Below are 22,947 nucleotides of genomic sequence, written 5' to 3' on the forward strand. Positions count from 1 at the left end.
GCATAATATGAGCACTTTAAAGCTCCACTGTAACATATTAAATGCGCAATGTTGTTTTGTCTTACTGTCCTTTAGGGGTGTAAATCTTTACTGGTCTCACGATTCGATTACGATTATCCTGTCAACGGTTTGAAATGATTTCATATCATGATGCGTCACCTCGTCAATATTATTATATATTACTACACATGGTTTTTATCAACAAATTCAAGCAGTCCCATCATCACAACTCAAACTCCCCTTTTTTATTGTATTTGCTCCTAAAAAAGACACTTCCTGAATGAGTCTGAACACAGCAGACAACAGACAGAAGGCATTTAACTAAAAAGCAGCGAGTGAAAAATCAATAAGTAACATCAGTAGGTCATAATCGGTTATGGACTGGCACGGCATCGATGCAGGAACGCCCATGTCCGCATCGTGATGCAATGATTAATTTCAACACCCCTACTGTCCTTTAACCCTTACCTGATCAAATCTGTGTAAAAACCTACCTCTTCAAACTGACATACTCAGTGTAATTTTATTTGTCTGTTTTTGTTTATTTCTTTGTATTTCTGCGTGGTCTTTGTTTTTATCTTTTACTATTTGTACATGTAACGTGTCCTTGAGTGTCGAGAAAGGCAACCATAAATAAAATGTATTATTAATATTTATTATTATGGTTTCTGTTCTCAGTAGGCCACCGTCCTAACCTTTAGCTGCCTGTAAATAATCTTTCAGCTCTGAAAACCTTTTTTAATAATCATTTTTTTTTCTATTTCTCTGTCTTACAGGTGTGCTTAGGTTGGCCGGTTGCCTCCTTTCCTGGCGGAAAAGTTGGTCTTCAGAAATGTGCTCAGAATAACCTCAGAGTGAAGTCAGGGAACGAGGTGATGCTGCACCCACTAACAGGTCCGGTGCTTCAGGCTGAGGAGGTGGTCCTCTCTAACAGGTAATCTGGCTCTTATTGACAGGAAGCCTAGAGTACACATTAGTCATATTATAATATTCTTCTAAGTATACCACATTATAGTTATTGTACACAGTTATTGTTTCTAGTTTATTAGGCACACCTAGCTAAAAGTAATGCAGTAAACACAGGGTACAAAATTAACTTTATGTCCACCGGCCAAATGGCTAGTGAATGTTCAAATTCTACCAGCCACTTAATAGATTACTATTGTTTTTTTTTGGGCTGGGGAGTAAAGCAAATCTACCAGCCACTTGCATATTTTACCAGCATTTGGCTGGTGGATGGTGCTAATTTTAGTATTGCAATAAATCAAAAGGTTATAATGTTAAGTTTTTAATGTCCTTTTTTTAATCAATGAAGGTAGACTAAATATGCATATATCACATATCCACTGTGTTATTTTGCTTAGAAATATCATAAAACTGTACTATTCATTTCATTCATGAACATCTGTAGCTGAAAATTTTAATCTCAATACAAATAGCTGATGGAGTTATTCACTCTAAAGTCATTGTACTCATGTACAACAGTATCCATAATCATTTTCTACCTGTAAAAAAAAATAATAATTAGATCTATCTAGTGTGTGACACAATAGATTGTGTCACACACCTTTTTATATTGTGTATCTCAGGTAAAGGCTGCCATCTGCTGGTGACTCATTGCAACTGCAGTTCAAATGCCAAACTATCAATTATCAATAATTAGTATTGGCTAGTCACATTATGCATCTGTTTGTAATTATCTTTATATATTTTTTATATTACTTTTTCTGACATATTTGGATTTGATGGGTTTGTGATCCTGGATTATCCTTTTCATTTGTCAATGTTTTTTTTTAATCTGTGCTTCGTGTTCTATGTGATGCTGAACCTTAAAAGAGATTTTAATGAGTAATGTTGAGAATCAGTGGTGCACTTTCCTGGTTGATGAAATTGTATAATATATATATATATATATATATATATATATATATATATATATATATATATATATATTGATTTGGTCAAATCAACAAAAAAAATATGCATAGTACATTATAGTTTATTCTCACATACATATAACTTTCATTCAGGTCAAAAGATGACACACTAGAGACAGAGGAGTTCAAGAACTTCTTTCTGAGGTCCCTGGGTAAGTCAGTCACTTCACACTGTTTATACTGTATGTTTATTGCCACGTCAGTAGAAAGCACTTTTGGAGTAGGGATGGGAATCTTTGGGAATCCTACGATTCAATTCCTATTCTTGATGTCACAGTTCGATTCAGAATCGATTCTCCCTTCAAAACCTGACTCTCCATAGCACAAATGCAAAGAGGGGCACTGTTTTTCAGCTCTGCTTCCACTGAAATTAAATATGAAACATAACTGGCAGATCAGCTAACTGGCCATGATTAAGGTCACTTTCTGAATGAACAAAAATAAGTAAAAAAGTGGGAAAATGCTTAAAAAATAAGTTGTTACAGTCTTCTTCCTGTATGATATGCATACATTTGGGCACAGTATTAATTTAAATACATTTACAATAATTTGCTGAATATATACAGAAATTATTAAAGTTTATGTGAACAGTATGCACAGCTGTTTTGGTTTGTATTCGTATTTCTCTTTTGAGGTAAAGGTGAGGTCCCGTTTTCTTTTCGTCTTTTTCCATTATTAAGAGATAAGATAAGATAAGATAGACTTTATTAATCCCACACTGGTGAAATTCCTGTGCTACAGCAGCTCAAAAGGAGAAAAAAAATGTACACACATCAGAATAACACAAATACACATTAAGTAGACACAGGAGAAAAAATATACATACTGTAAAGTATAAGAAATAGAAAAAATAGAATTAGTTATAATAATAATAATAATAATAATAATAATAATAGTAATAATACAAACATATTTACACAATAAACTCCTGTATATAAACAGACAGTGTATATTTAGACAGATACAGTGCCTTGCGAAAGTATTCTTTTACTCACTTTAAAAAAATTTTGTGAAAACAACACAACACAAATAAAAATAAAACAAAAAAATAATTCAAAGCCCTAAACGAAAAATTAAGTATACACTTGCATTCCAAAACACTCCCAAACAAAAAAAACATATAATTTAAATGTAAAATTACAAACAAAAAATAATCTAACAATTACCAGGTGGGACAAACCAAAATATGACCACACACCGTTTCACATGTGGTCCCATGTTTGCAAACTAACTTGATATTTTAAAAATCTTTCTTTCACTTCCATAAAGGCCAATTGTCATAAACTGATATAAGTCATTAATTTATACCAGAGTATATGGCACTGATCTCTGACAGTCTATGTAGACTAAAGTTTAAGGGAGATGTAGTGTATATAATTACCACAGTGTTGAACTTGGAAATTAAATAAACTCACAACATTGTCTATGATCTTCCTCTACTATCAAGAGCAAATACGATTACACAACTATAAATAATAAATAGATCACTAACTTCTAGAGAGTTTTACTGAGTAGGTGAATATTTTGCATTGTTAATAATACAATAATTTTCACTTTAACTTATTCTTCACAAATACGATAATGAAATGTGGCAAAAGGTCAAAACGTTCAAGGGGGCCGAATACTTTCGCAAGGCACTGTATACAGTGATATGAGTAAGGTGCAGATTAATAGAAATGACATATTGCACAGTTGGAGGTGTCACAGAGTAATAAATAAATATGCATAGTGCAGAATATTGTCCAGTGATGGCTCCTATTGCAGAAACAGCTAGCAGTGCTACATTATGATGTTGCATTAAAGAGTCTGACTGCTGTTGGAATGAAGGACCCGCGGTAGTGCTCCTTATTGCACTGAGGGTGCAGCAGTCTGCTGCTGAAGGAGCTGCTCAGGGAACTCCCAGTCTCATGTGGGGGGTGAGAGGTGTTGCTCATGATCAATGCCAGCCTGGCTAACATCCTCCTCTCCCCCACCTCCTCTGTGGTGTCCAGAGGGCAGACCAGAACAGGGCTTGCCCTCTTCACCATCATTCATCATTCATACATTGCTGGATGGATAATGTCCTGGGTTTGAATTGCTGTTTATGTTCAGTTATATTCCAGACTGACATAACTGCTATACTGGTTTTTCTGTCTTGTGCTAGTTGGGTCCATCATTTTGCCTGGGAATGTCATCCCCCTGACCTACTTCGGCCGGTCATGCAGTCTACGGGTCGAGACCATACGAGGGGAGGACGGAGTCACCCTCCACAGACCAGCTCCTCCCCCAGAACTTGGCCCTGACACGGACGAGTCCTGCGTGATGACCTCCGCGCTGGACTCCACGTCCACCGACCTCTCCCTGCAGCTCAGCTTGCTCACCGTGGATGACAGCAGCGCTGACGGGCCACCAAGCACGCCCGGAGAGCCGGGTCCTGCAGCCAGCACCCCGCGCCGACCAGCCCACCTGCCTTCTCTCTCCTCACCCGCTGCTCCTTGCACCCCATCCTGCAACTCCCAGAATCCTCCTGCAGAGACAGCAGAGAATGCCGTCAGTCTGGAGGGCTCCCTAAGCTCAGATCAGGCAGAGAAAACCCCCACAGCTCCCCCTGGTGGCGCACTGAGTACTGACACCTTCTACTGCCTGTCCTTCTCCACTAAAGTCAGTTTCCGAGACAGAGCAGGGCAGGAGGATGCAGATGCAGAAGCCAAAAGGTCAAAGGTCAAATACAGCATGATTGGCGGGCTCAGCAGCCAGTTGGATGTCATCAGAGAGACCATTGAGCTTCCTCTGAAACACCCCGAGTTGTTCTCCAACTATGGTAGGTCAGACAGCACAATGCTGTTCCACATACATTAGACTTAAAAAAAAAGTGCAAACTATGGCTTAATTTAACATGAAAACTCAAAGATTAAATGGTTTTCTATGCAGGGATTCCACCTCCGCGAGGGGTGCTTCTGTATGGTCCCCCGGGCACAGGAAAGACTATGATTGGACGAGCCATAGCCAATGAGGTTGGAGCTCACATGACGGTGATCAACGGCCCCGAGATCATGAGCAAGTACGGTCATATTGCTCAAAACCTTGCCAGGGTTTTTCCTGCATAGAGGAATTTTTTTGGTGCCCCCAAAGAGGTTTTAGCCTGCCCCAAAGGACAATCACCAGCACCAAAATGATACGCATTGAGAATAAAGATAGCAATTCAAATGCTATCATAATGTGTTTAAGAGCAATTTACCAAACAACCGTTGAACAAGCAGAACATAAACTTGAATATGAGAGCTGATCTCAGTTTCATCTCTAGATTCAGGCTTGTACTGGACTCTCCTCCTCTGAATAAATAATCTTATTTTTTGATAATTGGAGTTTTATGTACTCAAGCATAGTATACATTTGTGTTGATGAAATTGTCAGAAATAACAGAAACATGCATAGATTTCTTTCAAATAAGATAACACAGACTCATTGCCTTTACTGTACGCGGACCGATCATGCTTACTGCCGTCGTAGTCTCTCCCCCATCCCCCACAAAGGCAGATTCTGAGTCAAGAAAAACCCTGTTTGCAACACTTTTCCGTCCCAGAATAATATATCAGGGATTTTATTATCTGTGGACAGTACTTTAATAAAAATTTTGTTTCATGTCTTTGCAGATTCTACGGGGAAACAGAAGCGAGGCTGAGGCAGATATTTACTGAAGCGTCTCAGAGGTAAACTTTATTCCAGCTGAGCGTGCCCTTAAATTTCCATCATCGCCACTGTCCTTTGTTTTCTGTATATGCAAAACACTGGCGGTTTTCTTTTTGCTGGCATTTTGTATTTTGTATTGGTAATAAATGTAATTTGTTACATTTTTAGTCATTTTTCCTGTGCAATAGAAAAGCACTCTCGCTAAAAAATAAAACCGTCAAAAAGTGCAGTAAGTAAAACATTTATGTGCTTACAGGGTAAAATCAAACATCGAGCTTATTTATTGAACAGAACTAATGAAATTTGATTCATAATTTAAAGCACTGGGTCTTAAAGTCATTATCAGCTTGTGATGTTGGTTCTTACAGTCTTGTTGGTCATTTTATAAACACCGTGTAGAGTGTTAGTGTACAACATTTTTCACATTTTCACTTGATTTCCAGACAACCTGCGATAATCTTTATTGATGAGCTGGACGCTTTGTGCCCAAAGCGAGAGGGAGCGCAGAATGAGGTGGAGAAACGAGTCGTTGCTTCTCTTCTGACTCTGATGGATGGGATTGGTTCAGTAAGTGTCCTTTTTACCCTTTGTCCCTCCATGAATCAAATAGTGAAACATCATCTCCATCACATGTTCCCAAAAGTCCAAGGCAGCGCGTTAAATGTCTTGTTTTGTCTGACTAACTGTCCAAAACCCTAAGATTCTATTAAAGAAAATCAAAGATGACTTCAAAAAAATCAATAGTTGAACATTAATTTTCTTGTCAGTCAACTAATCAATACATTATTAATTATACACTGTATGATGACAGCAGCTTCTTTCTGTGTCCCTTTTCATTCCCTGGCCAGCACTTTAAGCACAAAATGAAAAGCTGCATGTCTTTATCCCATCAACAATCCGTATCATTATTACAAGCTTAACATTGACCAATGCATGTTCGGCATACACATGACTTAAGAATATATGGCTCTTTGCAGCAGAACGTGGCTCTGTCAGGGAATGGCCTCATTGGAAATGCAGATTGTCATGCAGAAACCATCTCTGCATGCTGGACGCCCTTCAGACACTTTGGGTTGTGTCTCTGGGGTGTTGTTTGTCCTCTGTAGCGCTCTGTCCGTACCTGATGAGAAAAAGATGATTCTCCCCCACACACACACACACACACACACACACCCAGTGGGAGCCTGGGAAAAAGATCACTTCGGCTTGGTGAAATTACACAGATACAGCTACGCCCTGCCTGCTCCCCACTCCGTTTGTTTTCCAGACAAGATGATCCAAGGCCATCAGCACTGATTGGTTTGTGGAATGTGGATAAAGTACTTCCTGCTCCTCAGCATTCTTGCTTGCACTGTAATTTATTTGTGTTTCAATTCACCCTGCTGTGTTGAAAGGTGAAAAAAGGAAATGGAATTCTCATCTTGCAGGCAGACCACCCCGAGAAACACAGGACTGACAGTTTAGCATCAGAACGGAGGTCAAATATTTTCTGAGGCTCTGCTTATGAAAACCGACTGGATAGCAAATGCATGGTCAGAAAGTTAAATACAGGGCTGTTTTACTAGAAAGTTGATATTGATGACTAAAATCAACAATTTGCATGTAATTCCTGGTCCACATCTTAGCCAGCACCGCAGATTTGGCACTGGTAGTTTGAAATGTACCCGTCCACATCCATCCTGATTGTTATTTCTACACTTTTGATAGTTTTTAAAAGCAGCCCCATAGTTACCACAGCTGTGTGAGTGGACAAACACACTTCAACTTCAATGGGTTTTCACTGGAAAAATAACGTAAGTAAAGTTTCCAGTGGTACTGTGTTGCCTGGAGTAACATAAGCACCACTGAAATATTTACATGTATATTGACTCCTTTCTTAAAAAATACACATTTATAGGCGTCCTGATGGCCAGATGGTTTAGACATTCCATATAAATGCAGTGTCACCACTGTGATTCCAGACAAGACTGATTTCTCCTCTTGTCCTGTCCTTCCAGGAGGGTCACTCAGGTCAGCTGTTGGTCCTGGGGGCCACAAACCGGCCTCATGCCCTCGACCCGGCCTTGCGCCGACCAGGGCGCTTTGACAAGGAGCTGGAGGTGTGTACAGCTTATTCCTGTGTTATAGCCCACCAGCAGCCATGTGTGTTCATTCAACACATTTGCTTATCGTGAATCGGTTTGCTTGATAAGAATGATAAGTGCTTAAAATGTCAACATTTGAGGGTATTTGTTATTGGTCCATATAATCATTCATAACAATGATCGCACTGCACTGTGTCTCTGCAAAGTCTCTTGAAGTACTCCATCTGTTTATGGTTTGGGGTCCCTCAAGGTGCCTTTTGAGGGCTCTGCCACAATTAACTTTAAGTGTAAATGAAACGTTCTGTACTACCATTCATTGCTCTATTAATTTTATGATGGCAGGTGGGAGTTCCTAGTGCTGCAGAGCGCGCAGATATTTTGCAAAAGCAGCTGAACTTTTTACCGTGCACAGCCACCACCGAGGAGGTGATGCAGCTGGCCGATGCCGCTCATGGATACGTAGGAGCAGACCTCGCAGCTGTTTGCAAAGAAGCAGGCAAGTAAACGCTGTCCTACTGTCATGTGGAAAGTCAAATGCTCAGGAATTGAAAAGAAACAACACATTTTCGAGTCATAGGCTCCTAATGGCTTATGACAGTCCGAATGTGGTCTTCAGCGTATTTAAATTTATCTTCCCCTTCTATTCTCTCCTGTGCCACATGGTGTACGAAAATTATAGATTGTAACAAAGTCATTAACTGATATCATAAAAATGCCACTTGAACCAAGAACATCCACAGCTAAAGTTGTGCTGTTCTTTGCATTGATTTCCTCTTCCCGAAACCAACATAATTTGGGAAACAAAAACAAAGTTGCACATGCCAGCTGGCCCAAAAATGCTCACCATCTTTTAGCAGTTTGGTTTGCCTCGTGGGCTCAGGCATCCAACCAACAAACAAATAGCATACGGACAACAGTTTGTTATTAAGCTTTAGGTACATTTGACTCCACCTCTGTTTGCCCAAACCACAATTCCTAGTGACTTATTGCTTTCTAAATTACTTTTTAACAATATTTTGAGATGTTTTCTTGGAATATCTTACATGCCTGCAGCCCTTTTTGAACACAGAGGGTAAACCATCCTTTGATATTTGCCAAAGAGGAAGTTGTGAGTTACTGTGGTATTCAGATCCTAGTGAGAGAAACCACAGAAACCACCACTTGTTGTGAAATTCCTTTGCCCCCTCACCCCTAATGCCACAAACCAATCCACCTCACATCCTGAGGACAAGCATATTTGGCTTATATACTGTATGTGTGGATCTGAATGTGCTTGATTGTGGGTGCGTGTGGGATTGTACGAGCACATGCACATTTGTTTTTCTGTGTGTGTGACCCCGTATGCCTCCTGGGTGGTCCCAACGCCTGGGGTACGTGGCGTATTGCATTTCCAGCTGAGGAGGGAGCTGGGGCTGCTGTGCGGAAGCACTCCGGCGAAGAGCGTGATTTACTGTCCGCAAAGGTCCAGACGTGACTGGCAGTGTTTTCTGAGAAACCTCCTCACGCCCCGGAGGGAGACAACAACCTCCCCAACCCCGTTTGACTCTGCTAAGTTCCCTCAAAGTCTCCAAACCCAAATCACTAAACAAACACAGGCCCTCGCAAACTGTATGCCAAAGTTGAACCAACAGATTCAGAATGCATTTAATGCTTTATTTCTTCATGCCGGCTCCTTCATTCTGAAAATAATGTAAGAAATACAAACTGAGGTGAAATAGAATACAAATACAGCAATAAAGGCCTCAGAGTAGTGTGTCCGATCTCCTGGCAACCATGTGTAATGCCATTAGAGGTTCCCCTCAAAGTCTGGTTTTATGCAAACGAGAAATATCTATCTAGCAAATTAGCAAGCAGTTGTGACATTTACCTTTTCATCTTAGCTAACTATCTTAGCTGTATCTACCATAGCCTTTAGCCTTCACTCAAAAAACAAATGGCAAATATCTATCGATGTACAAGGTGACGAGACATCTGAACAACAGTTTATATTCAACAGTGAATATTCTGATACATTATGCTGCTCTTCTCTGCCACAGAAACTAGCTGTAGTTGTGGCAGTACTGTGATTATCTAGCTAAAAAGGGAGATTAGTAAAATATGCCTTTTCTTTATTTCTAGTGCTAATTCAACACATAACATGGCGCTGTAAATGTACTAAAACAGCTGCAGCTCTATTTGTTAGTCAGTTTATTACATGCACCTATTTGTATGGTTTATCTACTCTGTTTACATGAATGAAAAAGCAATTTCATGTGTCAGCACTTTAGACGATAGCATTTGTAACCATAGTGTTGTTTTGTTATGGTCTTAATCAATAATGAGCAGGAAATGTAAATAGAATTACTAGATAGATACAAGATACCTTTTAATTGTTACTGTACAAGTACAAGTAAATGTTTGGAGCAAGCCTGTATCATGTAGATGCCTAATTAAGGGTAGAAAAGGTCCTTGTCATTAAAGAATAACACTGTTAAAAAACATATAAAATAAGATAAATATAGTGAGATAAATACTGTACATACACCTTAATATTCAACATCACTCATGGGTAAGGATCCACCCTCACCCAGCCCCCATACTACCACACATTGTTTAAATCCACATAAACAGACAGACAGACCGACAGACACACACACACACACACACACACACACACACACACACACACACACACACACACACACACACACACACACACACACACACACACACACACACACACACTTTTATGCACAAGTTGATATCTGTTTTTTCCTTCTTTGCTTTCATTGAAGGGAACAAAAGCCGAAGAAGCACAAAAACACATCAAGTAGGAACAGCAGTTGTTTCCTTCTGCTGCTCAGGTAACAATGAGCTGCTGGGGGAACATACGCTCTGACCCACCGCTTCCTGAAAAATAAAAATAGGGGGACAATATAGCGACGGCTGCGACACGCTCGGGTCACGCACAAGATCCCCACCTTGCACAGCTGCAAAGAAGCATGCACACATACACACTTATGACTTTGATTTTAGACACACACACACACACACACACACACACACACACACACACACACACACACACAACACACACACACACACACACACACAAGAAGCATGTTTCACATCCCGCCTTTAGTACAATACCAACCTGCTTATAAATCAGAGAGTAAGACTATTTAAACCAATACCTCATCTCTGGAGAAAGGCAGAGGCAAGGATGACAAGCCAAGTGGCTTGATTTTCTGTATGTGCGGTTTTTCTTCTTCTTTGTGAGCATGTCTGTGTGTGCATAAGAATAGATTGGAAATCTTGGAAGTTTTTGTTTGTCCAGTCTGAGTTGTATCAAGTCCCAGAAACAACTTCTTGACGACAGATGCGTTATATAATCAGCACTTAATTACAGTTAATCACGGATCGGCCAGTTTGGTATGTAATATAATGCACACTCATACCAGATCTATTAAAGTCTGTTTCATTCACGTCTCCTCAAATCCCCTTTTAAGCCTCCACTGAGCACACAAATTATTAAGAAAATCTGTGCTTTACATCATGTGAACTGACCGAGGGAACCCAGGTTGAACGCCGTGATCCTTTAATGAAAAGTAGGATTTTTAAAGCTGAAGAGAAAAAAAACAGGAATGCGTTTCACTTTTCAAAAGCCCCATGCGGTTTACGTCTAAATTTTTTCGCAAAATACATTTATTATTGTTGGCTGTAAAACTAAATTACAAATTTCGGGAAAAAAAATCCAAATTGAGGTCAGAGGTTACTGACCATTGATTGAATGTTGTGTAGTTTTCCCCTTAAAGAGAAACCGATCGGTGACAAATAAAAGGAAAACCCAAAAGAAAGTCAAGTCAATTGAAGTGTTCCTTTTTATTTATAGTGTCAAATCAGACGTTTTGTCAGGACACTCTACAGATAACTATAGAATTTACAGAGACACAAGAATTGGCCCAAGAGCAAGCATTTTGGTGCTTCATTTAGTGTTTTGGTGCTAGTGGTAGAGAACGATCTCATGAAGCCAAAAAAGTTCCACGTGTTCAACTGGGTTGAGACTGAACCATTCAGTTATTCCTTTTAATATGCCACCTGTCTCTGTTTGTCATTGGCATGTATTCACATTCATTCTAGCAAATAACATTAACCATCTAAAAAGCAAAGATTAGTGAATTCTAAAACATTAACATACTTTTGTGTATTAAGTATATTTGTTTACATATTTCCTACGCGCAATCCTTTCATGACCCACCAAAAAACTATGCTCCCTTTCTCGTATTGTTTACTTTTTCCAATCTTTTTTTGAGTCTAGAAGAGGTAATTCTCTCCCTTATTTGACAAGATTAGCCAGTGGATCCCAGTTTGCGCAAGATACCCTCAGAATTTAAGTCACTTTTTGATGGTCTGATAATATTTGATGACTAGTTGCTATAGAAAACAGTGTTTGCAGCCCAACAACATAGTTAAGTACAAGCTGCTGAATTACAGTACAAGTATCTCAAAACTCAAGTCAAATGCATAATTTGATTCCCTCATTGCTTCACTGCACACTGCTGCAGGAGGCAAGGTCAGACCAACAATAGCTGAACTGGAGTAACCTTAATTGAGGACCTCTAGTGGGCACATGTTATATTGCTGGGGAGGTAAACAGCCAAGCTCAGCTGCATGCAGTGAATGCAATGTGAGCACAGTGAGCTGGATAAAAGCCACTCATGGCCTACTCAGCTGTACTGTAGAGCAGGGTCTTCAATGTTTTTTAAGTCAAGGACCACTTAACTGAAAGAAAGATGGAGCAGGGACCCCCTACTACATATAGTGTATAAAATGAAGTTACATAATAAACTGGACCTACAATAACATGTATGTTAAAGCCTTTATAATTACCTTTTTTTTGCATAGAATACTAAGCTATTAAAATAGCCTAATAATTGCTGGCATGGTTTAATAAATCAAGTTTAAATATTAAACATACATATGGCACAGGGAATCCTTAGGCTGAACTGTATCTGTGGATGGCCTTATGGCGTTTTTCCATTACATGGTACCTACTCGACTCGCCTCGACTCGCCTCGACGCGCTGTGCGTCCGTTTTCCATTGCAGATTTTAGTACCGCCTCAGCGTGGCTGGTCGTCATAGCGACTGCCGTCGGCGTGGCTTAGTAGCTTGCTTTTCCCATTGACATATCCCCGACTCATTTCCTGGTTCTCCGTCTCCGTAAACAACATGATATCAAAGAGATAGTTAATGTTTACTGCTCCAGATTTCCCACCGTGGTCAGAAAGAACAGGGGAGACACTTTGTTTCTCTCACATATATATGACTCTAGAGTCGCTGCTCGCTGCGGAGCTAATCGCCGGCACTCTCTCACTTCTCCCTCGCTCACCAGCTCCCCACACACACACATAAGGCGACTCAACATGCACACACCAGCGCACAAGTAAACATCAGGCCACTTATATGCTACGGAGAAAGCTCTGTGTGGAGCCTCTGGCAGCAAAAAAACACTGCTGGCTAAACTATTTAAAAATGCCGTCTGTCGCTAGCAATGCAGCGATCGGCGACGATTCTTTCCGACCAGTCAGCAGCCTGCAGGTTTTCACGTCACCGTTTCGGCTCGCCTCAGCTCGCTTGGAACCTCGACTGAGGAAGTACTAAAAAAAGTATCTGTTAGCAGGTACCAGGTACTTTTTTTCGTAATGGAAAACCAAAAAAGGCGAGTAGAGTCGAGGCAAGTCGAGCAGGTACCATGTAATGGAAAAGCGCCATTAGTGACCACGTTACCTATAGGCCAGTAAGCAGTGGGGACTTACATTTGCTAATAATATGTTGGATTCATGTTAAGACTTTTTAATTTTTGAAAAAAAACAATAATTTTAAGGCCCCCCTGCATTGACTCTGAGGACCCCCTAGAGGTCCCGGACCCCCTGTTGGAGATCCCTGCTGTAGAGAGATTTAGTGTTTACCTATTGTTATTTCTTTATTTTGTCTTTCTAACTTTGGAATCAATAAGATTTTACAAGTTTACTACTCAAGCTCCTCGCAGAACTAAAGCACATGTCTCTGTAAATCTCTTTTTAGTTTCTGAATGCTGACCTTCTATCAGACTCACTCCTCTGAACTTCATCTGTCTCAGTTACTGTGTCTGAAGTGGACATGGCTTTCATCATGGTTTCTTGCAGGTTGACAGATTTATGTACACATTAAGATGATCTGCTGGACTGTGTTAGTCACAGCAGAAAAATGTACAGCCTGCACGCCACTAACTCTATTTATAAACCTTATGGACAGCATTGCGGTTGCATCTGATGTATCTCCTTGTCACGTCATTCTGACTGGCCTTTAAGTCAGACGTGTGTCAGCACGCACACTGTTACTGGACACAGATAGAGCCAAGTCATGTTTTATTGTTTGTTCGCTGCAGAACTCCAGTACCGCGGCTCCACGTCTGATTCACATGGTTGAAGTTCTGTTGCCTTTCAGCTATTAGAAGGTGCGAAGAAAGTTTGATATTTGGTCAATTACAAACAAGTACTAAACTCTTACTACACTTAATATTAATTTTGAATTCATATTGAACTTTAGTAGTTAATGGTTTTTATTGTGGCGTTTTTCCTCATCCAAATTAAGAGTCTAATGATACAGCAAAGAATGTAAAGTGCTCTGAGACAACTTTGTGATTCTGGGCTATATAAATGAAACCGACTTGAATTAATCCAGAGTGGACAGTCTGATGCACATATACAAATCTAATTGATTTAAAATAAAGTTTTATCATCATATTTAAGCAACCAAAATCAGCATAAGAGCTTAGCAAAGACAAATATCTTGGCTTGGTACCATCATTTCACCGAACCTGTGTGCTTTATATCTTTATAGAACTACAAAAAAAAACACAACTTGTCTGTACGTAGAACTAACCTTAAAAAGAAAAAGGCCCTTTTAAAATCACTCTTTAGTGGAACTGACAACAGCTCCTATACATGCCAGCAACCTGCGACAAGGAGTCACAAATAGACGCTGCCTCTATGTAGGAGCCACAAGTCATAAAGGTTAAGAAGATCCATTGTGTTAGAATTTGCAGTTTAGAACAATTTAGGAATGACAAAGCCACAGTATAGAGGAAGACGAAGAAACGGGCAAAGTAGGCGATTCAAACAATAAACGGCGAGCCAACAGAAGGTGTTGTATTTATATTTTTGATCTCTGAAGAGATTTCCTCCGATATAACCACATAGGCGCAGATTTCTTCTGATCTCACTTCCCCAAACGTTACATTGACCCTGTTCCCAGCTTAGCACAGATTATACAAACAACACAAACCGCTCTTCATAATGGATCCCTCCAGGTGTTTTGTGTGGTATTGGAAGCTACCATGTGGTCTCGTGGAGCCTCGCAGACTCTGGGCGTCGCTCTGTCGTCCTGTCGGCGTTCTACTGATCCCGGTGTGAGCAGATGACTCATTTCCACAGTCTAAACACTGCAAATTGTGTGTGTGAGGGCGCACGTTTGTTCGAGTGTGTATGCGTGTGCGTGCTTGTTTGGTTTGTGCCACATCCGGACACACTGTTTACAATCTTCTCTAAACAGGGGAAGCCCACTGGAACAAAAAGGGCCAGTAAAATTGATTATGCGGAATAAGAAACGCACAACTCTGCACTTTGTCAGCTGAAAGCTTTTTGGTTTGCCTCTTATTTGACGGCAAAGATCAGGCTCAATATTTAACATCCACTTCTCCAGCTTAGACTGAACAGCCTAAATGATTTACTCGGTAATTGTGCAAAGTGATTTGGCTAACACACTTCAATCCTCTCCTCTAAAGCTAAATACTTACTTCACTGAGTAGAAACAAGGAAGAAAAGAGGCGGCAAAAATGAGCTTTGTGTGTTTGACATAAATTCTGCCGTAGAAGACCAAATGGGCCAAACACTGCTGATGCTCGCTGATGTTTACAGCGGCAGCATTGCCTTATAAAGGGCCTTTTCTAACTCGTTTTTCCTTTTAAAGACACGTCAGGAATTTCAGAACAAGTCACATAAATATCAGTCGGATCAATATGTGAGGTTTATTTGAGGCCTCTGTTTATACAATCTGGAAATGTGCTGCTTGTACTCCTTAACCCCAGTACTTACCTTTACCCAGTGACAGCTGTGTGTGTGTGTGTGTGTGTGTGTGTGTTCTGTAGCATGTACTGTGTGTGCGTATGCCTGCACATGTTTTCCGCATGTTTGCAGTGTGTTAGGACGTGTCTTTGTCTTTGTCATCTCTGTGTGTTTGTGCACTTTAAGAGCACATATTATTGCGGTGTTTCAGCTCCGGGAACAGATGTTGGGTATTGTAAATACAGGTGCAAGTGCAAAGAGTGTTCCGGAAGCCCCGGCGAGTAATGAAAACGTTCCTGCGGTTTTGTAATGGTGTAATGCCCAAAGTATTTCACAATTCATCTGAGGACAGCATCACAGGAGAGCTCTCGGCTCAAGCTTGTGGGTGTTGGATGCAGCGCTACACAATGGACCTTTCTCAAAGCAGACATTTTGACTTGTCATAGTAGGAAAAGCACTACTGAAATTGATAACCTTAATGATGCCTCCGTTCCATCAAGTGTCCCAGTAAGCTATTTCAGTGAGTCAGCATACACAATACCAGGGCCTCTCCTAAGTGGAATGCAGCCATCATTAATGGTTTTGAATACAACTGTGCTTTTCCTACTATGACATGTCAACATGTCTGCCATGAAAAAGGTCTATGCAACATAACGCTACACACAGTCCTGATTCTTCCTTGTTGAAATGTGGAATGCACTGTTGAAGTGCAGATGGGACTTGTTTGACACACCTTCCTGGACTCTGGGTGATGATCTGCTGTCTCTGACAATGGAGCTTTGTGGGCATTTCGCTTTTGAAGTCTTATACTGGAAACTAATCGACCTCCATGCACCTCCTACCTCATTTTTCTTCTTCCTCCCTTAGTAGGGGGCAAGTCTCAGAAGTTCCACTGAGTTTACTTACTGTTGCATGACTGAAACTACATGATACAGCTGCACAGTGCACATAATGCAGTGCAGTGTCCTATGGTGTTTTGTACACCCGTGGAATGAGGCGCTTTAGTGTAGTTTATAGCCTGGTCGATACTGGATTTTTTTAGGCCAATATCAGTGTTTAACAGTTTTTCAACATAAGCACATAATAGGTGCTGCAAAGACTATTTTGATAATTGATTAATCTGTTTGAGTCATTTTTTTTTTTAATGAAAAAAAGAAGAAATTCTCTGACTCCAGCTTCTTAAGTTTGAATATTTTGAAGTTTCTTTTCTCCCCTATGACAGTGAACTGAATATCTTTGAGTTTTGGACAAAACCAGACATTTGAGGACGTCATCTTGAGCAATGGCAAACACTAATTGTCATTTTTCAAATTTCTTTTGCATTTTTATAGAACGAACAACTAATTGATTTATCGACTATGAAAATAATCGTTAGTTGCAGCCCTACACATAATCAACAAATATACAGTATTTATTAATGATAATGACAAACTAATGGAGACATATCTTCGGTATTTTTCTACTGCGTTACTTACAGTATCTGCTGACATACATTCTGATACAGTGGCTGGTTTAGTGTTTTCCACAGATTAGAAAGCAATTTGTGGGGGGGGGGGATGCTGTAACAATAAGTATCAAAAACTGAGGAGGATCACGCTGTTGGATGCTGTCCTCCTCTCCTACTTTAATGCCTAACAAATCTATCTCTTTCTCTCCCTGACCATGTCTTTCACTGGTTGAAGCCTGAAAATATTGTAAACAAATTAATAACATAACTAATTACACTGGTCGGACTGTTCAGCTCTGTTTGAGACCGATACCTCCGGTTCAGGCTGGTCCTCATCCTCAACACGTACCTTTTTCAGTCACGGAAAATACTTTTCAATGCTCCTCTGGATTGAAGCAGCAAACATTCAGTGTAAGAGTAAAAAAATGACATAACATTATTTATAATAAGTTTATTTGATTCACAGCTACTACATATAGTGTTTTGACCTCGACAACCCAATTGCATTTTACTGCAAACTTGCGACTAGTTAACTTTCTAAAGCAGGCACCATCGCTTGTTTGCTAAGAGTTGGGTCGGTGATTGTGAATGTGTGATTGCGTAAAGGTGTTCACGAGATAGATACCAACCTTTCGTGAACTTCTGAATTTCGCCAGCCGTCTTCTCTCCTTTTATGGAGACAGACGTGTGCATGGTGGGCTCAATGATGTTTTAAGCCTCTAATGCACCTTCAGGCAGCTAACCCTCGCCTTAACCCTAACTATAATCATTGCCGCGCTGCTTGTGATGAACAAAATACTGCATGGAGTTTCATAATAAGAGTAGTTCTTTAGAGCTATGGTGCACTGGATAAATGTTGCTGAAGTGGAAGCAAACCAACCTCTTTTACCCCAACCAGCAAAAGATGCTCTTGCAGTGCTGGTGCATAGTGACATACCATTTGCTGAAACTGCTCTGTGCTGTGCCATCTTTTTTCTTTAAAGTCCCCATATTATGCTCATTTTCAGGTTCATACTTGTATTTGGGTTTCTACTAGAACATGTTTACATGCTTTAATGTTTAAAAAAACACTTTATTTGTCTCATACTGTCTGTCTGAATATACCCGTATACTCTGTCTGAAACCCTCCGTTTTAGTGCCGGTCTCCGGTCTCCTCTCCGAAAAAGCCCAATCTGCTCTGATTGGTCAGCGTTTAGGGGTCTTCCGCATATGCACTCTCGGCATCTCTGCACCGTCATTGCTGCCGGAAAATGACTATTACTGCACTGTAGCTGCACATTCTACATACGTGTGTGTGTGTGTGTGTGTATGTGTATATATATATATATATATAGTATAGTATAGTTGTGACGTGACATCACAACCTTACATAAGTGCTGACGGCTCATATAAAGGCACCGTTTCTGAAAACGGGCTGTGTATATTTCTCTGTAGATTGAGCATATTGATACTTTCACAGTATTTATATAGCACTGCTAAAATACCTGGACCGGCCTTGTTCCCAATCCTGAACTTGTTCCCGATCCTGAGGAACAGCTTGGGATGTGCAGGGGTGTTTTATTGGATTGCAATGTCCAGTATGGGCTCCCTCTGTTGTAGTGTTTTGTATTCAGGAGTTTGATTCTTTAGTAGAGAGGGGGCCAATTTGGCGCAAGGGTCAGCGGAGGTGACCCCCGAAGAGAAGGCCTTGATTTCGGGGAAGGTCTGTTTGGACCCACATAATTAAGACCAGTCCTGTTTAAAAACCACAAATAACCGCTCTTCTCCTTGGCCAGCTTCAACTCTGTGAAATGAGTTCTTCTTCTCTCTTCCATACCTAGTTTAGGCCCTGGTGTGATGTTTTGCAAATGTGCATTCTTGTACGTCAGGGGGCCCCTTTTTCTCTCAATTCCCACTAGATCTCTGGCGAATTTGAAGCATTCTGGAAAGGAGGAGTGCAAAAAAGCAGAAGAAGAAAATGAGTCCACATAAGGTTCAGATTAAATTGTGTTGTGTTGCCTTTTTTCCCCCTCCTCCCTTCCCATCGGATGTTTTCATAACTAAACCAAATGTGTGCTTGGAGTCAGCCAAGAGCAGTCAGGAGACAGAGAATCCCTAAAGCAAAATGTTAAAGTCACATCATTGAATTAAGTTTCCTCTGCCCTCCGGGCGTCCAGGCTGGACTCCAAGCTCTGAGGCTTATAAACCCCATTTCTCTTCTGGTTGGTTTCTCTGCAAGGCTTTTCATTACTGCTGAAAAAGTGCTAGATTGACTCTAGACAGTTTCAGATAATTCTTGGTAAAACATTTATTAAACATTTATCAGCTGCACTTTTTTTTTTTTTAGTTCCCAGGGCTTTTGTGCAGCCATTCTACGGAGTAGATCATTTGAACTAGCGGTCATTCTGTGCTTACTGCTGTAAATTATCATCCGACTGTAGGTGCTGGTTTGAGGATTTAAATCTAGAAATACATCTTTTTCAGAAATGTAGAGTCTGCAGGACCTCCAAATTTATTATGGAAAAAAGCAAAAGTTTTACTCTGATAAAATTATTATTTATTTTTTTTTCTTCTTGGGTCTTCTTCATGTTAAGAACACAGTGGTCTCTCGCTCTCAGGTTTTCTCCCCTGTTCAGTCATCCTCTCAGCCCTGAATGAGGCTGAGGCCCTCCACCTTCACAGGGCAGGCAGCTGATGGTTTGGGGTTAGTGCATATGGTGTTGTGGCTGCTGCTCCTCATCTCCCTCCTCACCCCAGCTCCCTTCCACATCCTGTCTTGTCTTGCCGTGTCCCTTCCACCCGGACCAGATGTTTTTGTGCAGTCTAAGCCACGCCGGTCTGAAGCTTTAACACAGATAAAGAGCTGAAGCGGCAGCCAGGTGGAATGATGGGTTGACCTCTGGGGATCGAGGGTGAGAAGGAGGGTGGGTGGACAGGGATGGAGAGTGAAAGAGCTGGAAGAGACATCATACACCAGGAGGCTGGGACTGGGAAACACATTGACCTCAACTTGGTGTGCTGACAGAAGACAAACGTGCTCGCATCAATTGTGTTTGTCTGTCTGTCTGTCTGTCGTTCTGTCGGACTAGTCCTGGAAAATATAAACAGGATACAGTCTTGTCTGATCGTAAATCCCCTCTTGTCTGCTCCTTGGCCCCCTGCCCTGGCCCACGTCCGTTACCCTCCAGCCCTCGCCAACCCATCTCCCGCCCAGACCCCCCTCCCTCCCCCTTTTAGCTCAGAAGAGGGAGCCAACATTTTCTGTGTGTGCGTCTGTTTGCACATGTGCATCGGAAATGATTGTGTGTCTAATATACTGTTACCCAACTCTTGGGTTGGAAATGTGGTGGTGGGCTGGTTTTGTAACTACTAGTCGTTGTCCACATTTAGCGTGTAATTCACTCAGAGAAGATCTGTCCTCCCACCTGTAAGGGTTAAATCTGCACAGCTGGACGCAAGCTGACGCATACATGGTGTTTTCTGCATTGTCGTATTTCTACTTTTCTCACACATTCTTCTCTGCCTATTTAGGAATGATGGCATGCAATATTGCAACCAGCAGACCTTGTTTTTCTGTAATGTAAATTGGAGAAAATTGCAAGCAGAAAAAGACCAAAAATATTCCCTGTGTAGTTGACTGATTCTCTCAGTGAAGTTGCAAATGTTTGCGTACTGTACTGTTGCAGACTTCTATCATGACCAACATTTCAGGCTTTTGCTTGATTTTGGAAAAGTCTTTTTGGGAAAGTCAAACAAAACTTAAATCTGAAATAACAATCCTATGCTGAGGACAACCTGGAGAATAAGGTCCTCAATCAATCTTCATTTCCTCTCTGACAGTGATAACAACTCAAGTGGTTGTTGAAACAGAAGTTCTATGACAGGAAGGTCATCGATTTAAATCTTCTAACTGACAGTGGAAGACTGGAAGGAGAAAAGGAAGTTCCTGCATCAATGCTTACATGGCTTCCTTTGAGCAAGGCACTTGAACTGCCTAGTGTCCAACAATAGGAGACCAAGAAGCTTTTCCGGGCAGATCCCCAGTGACAGAGGGTGAACTGTAGCCGAATAAAGTTGGCAAGTCAGACTTACTTGAAATGTTTCTCCACATACAGTAAAACATTGGAATGTCCTGGATGATATTGAGCACACTATAGGTTTGTGTATGGCCATCGCCTAATTATAACTTGATTTCTGAGGAATTGTGCACCACTAATAAACCTAACCTAATAAGGAAGAATAAACGTGTTAAGCAATTTAGAGCTGCAGCACAACGCTGTGTAATTGGTACAAAACACTTCTAGCCATTCACTTGCTGAATTCATCCATTATTTACCCAGAATCCAAAAGTTAACTTATTTAAACAGCCGAGTGTTTCCACAAAGCATAACCATTAGCTCTAGCTCACCAGTAGTGTTGCATGCAAGATCATTTTAAGCTTGGCGATTGGATGTTTTGTTTTTGACTTCTCTCCATACTTTTGTATGTACACAGGTTTGGGACTTTTTAAATTAAAGAACAGCATTATTTTCACACAGCTGCTCATCATTTGTACGGATGATTCGAGAGTTTCATGTCCATCAAAGCTTTGGAAGTGCTCCAATAGGCAGTCACCTAACATTTTGCAGAACATGAATAGGACTTTTACTTTTGGAACCTTGGATGCCTGGAATAACTCTGACCACTTAACACAGCTTCATTAGCACGATGCAGGAAGAGCGTGCATGTTTAATAACTCTTCCTGTGAATAAATACAATCTTCTGCTTTAGAAATATGTCTGTACTCACTCACCACCTTCACATTTTGCATGTCTGCGCCCAGAGTCTCCTTTACGCCAATCTGCTATGACCTCTTTTGCAAGGCTAACAAAGGCTCATTCTTGATATTGATGCATCAGTGTTTGTTTTGCTGTCTGCTTTTTGTTCAGATGCTGAAGTCTCTGTAACTGAGGGTATTCAAACCTTAAGCACTTCAATTACACTTCCCTTCCCTTCAGCCTACTCTCCTTTCTCTCCAATAATACATGCCCAATTATTTTTGCGGTGAAAAGGGGAATTAGTGTTCATTTTGAGATTTGCATTCGCTAGGCGTGTATCATCACAGCGTGTACAAGCCTGAATGTTTGGAGTAAAAAGTTGGACTGACTGCATGTGGGTTTGGAATGAAAACCCTAAAGCCACAACAACACAAGCATTACTTCTTTAGGCAAACAAACAGCCATTTCATATCCCCTTTTATGCCTCAAATCACAGGCTTTTATTTTCTAACGATTCACCCTTTGTGTTGTAATATGTGAATGTCTTTAAGACACAATTAAAAGGTGTTTTTATATATATATATATATATATATATATATATATATATATATATATATATATATATATATATATATATTTGGTTAATATTTATTTCCATCTGCCATGGCAATATTATCTTGGTTTTTCCAGAGTCTAGCTTAACAGTTCTTTTTTTCTTCTGCTTATCTAATGACTGATTTAAAATGTGTAAACCCTCTTTCTACAGGTTTGCATGCACTGAGGCGAGCTCTGGGAGGGTCTCCCCAACCATCAGACCAGCAGCTGATGGGGACGGTGACCGTCACTCGGCAGGACCTCCAGTGGGCCATGTCTGTTGTGAAGCCAAGTGCCATGAGGGAGGTTGCTATCGACGTCCCAAAGGTACCTCTCTCGATCACCACCTTTTTAAAGATTATTTTTTGGCCATTTTTAGGCCTTTACTGACAGG

The 22,947-nt window shown here is 40.7% G+C and overlaps 1 protein-coding gene across 2 annotated transcripts in view; it reads left to right on the forward strand.

Annotated features, from left to right (window-relative positions):
- The window catches only part of spata5 (spermatogenesis associated 5), a 123,230-nt gene that overhangs the window by 2,599 nt on the left and 97,684 nt on the right, over positions 1-22,947 (forward strand). For both annotated transcript variants that reach the window (XM_039813243.1, XM_039813244.1), the window contains exons 3-11: positions 777-934; positions 2,031-2,089; positions 4,081-4,737; positions 4,848-4,977; positions 5,570-5,626; positions 6,050-6,173; positions 7,604-7,705; positions 8,033-8,186; positions 22,726-22,880. In XM_039813243.1, coding sequence (XP_039669177.1) covers positions 777-934; positions 2,031-2,089; positions 4,081-4,737; positions 4,848-4,977; positions 5,570-5,626; positions 6,050-6,173; positions 7,604-7,705; positions 8,033-8,186; positions 22,726-22,880 — 1,596 coding nt within the window. The remainder of the gene's footprint in view (positions 1-776; positions 935-2,030; positions 2,090-4,080; positions 4,738-4,847; positions 4,978-5,569; positions 5,627-6,049; positions 6,174-7,603; positions 7,706-8,032; positions 8,187-22,725; positions 22,881-22,947) is intronic.

This window comes from Perca fluviatilis, chromosome 10, assembly GCF_010015445.1.
Source record: "Perca fluviatilis chromosome 10, GENO_Pfluv_1.0, whole genome shotgun sequence".
NCBI lineage: Eukaryota > Metazoa > Chordata > Actinopteri > Perciformes > Percidae > Perca > Perca fluviatilis.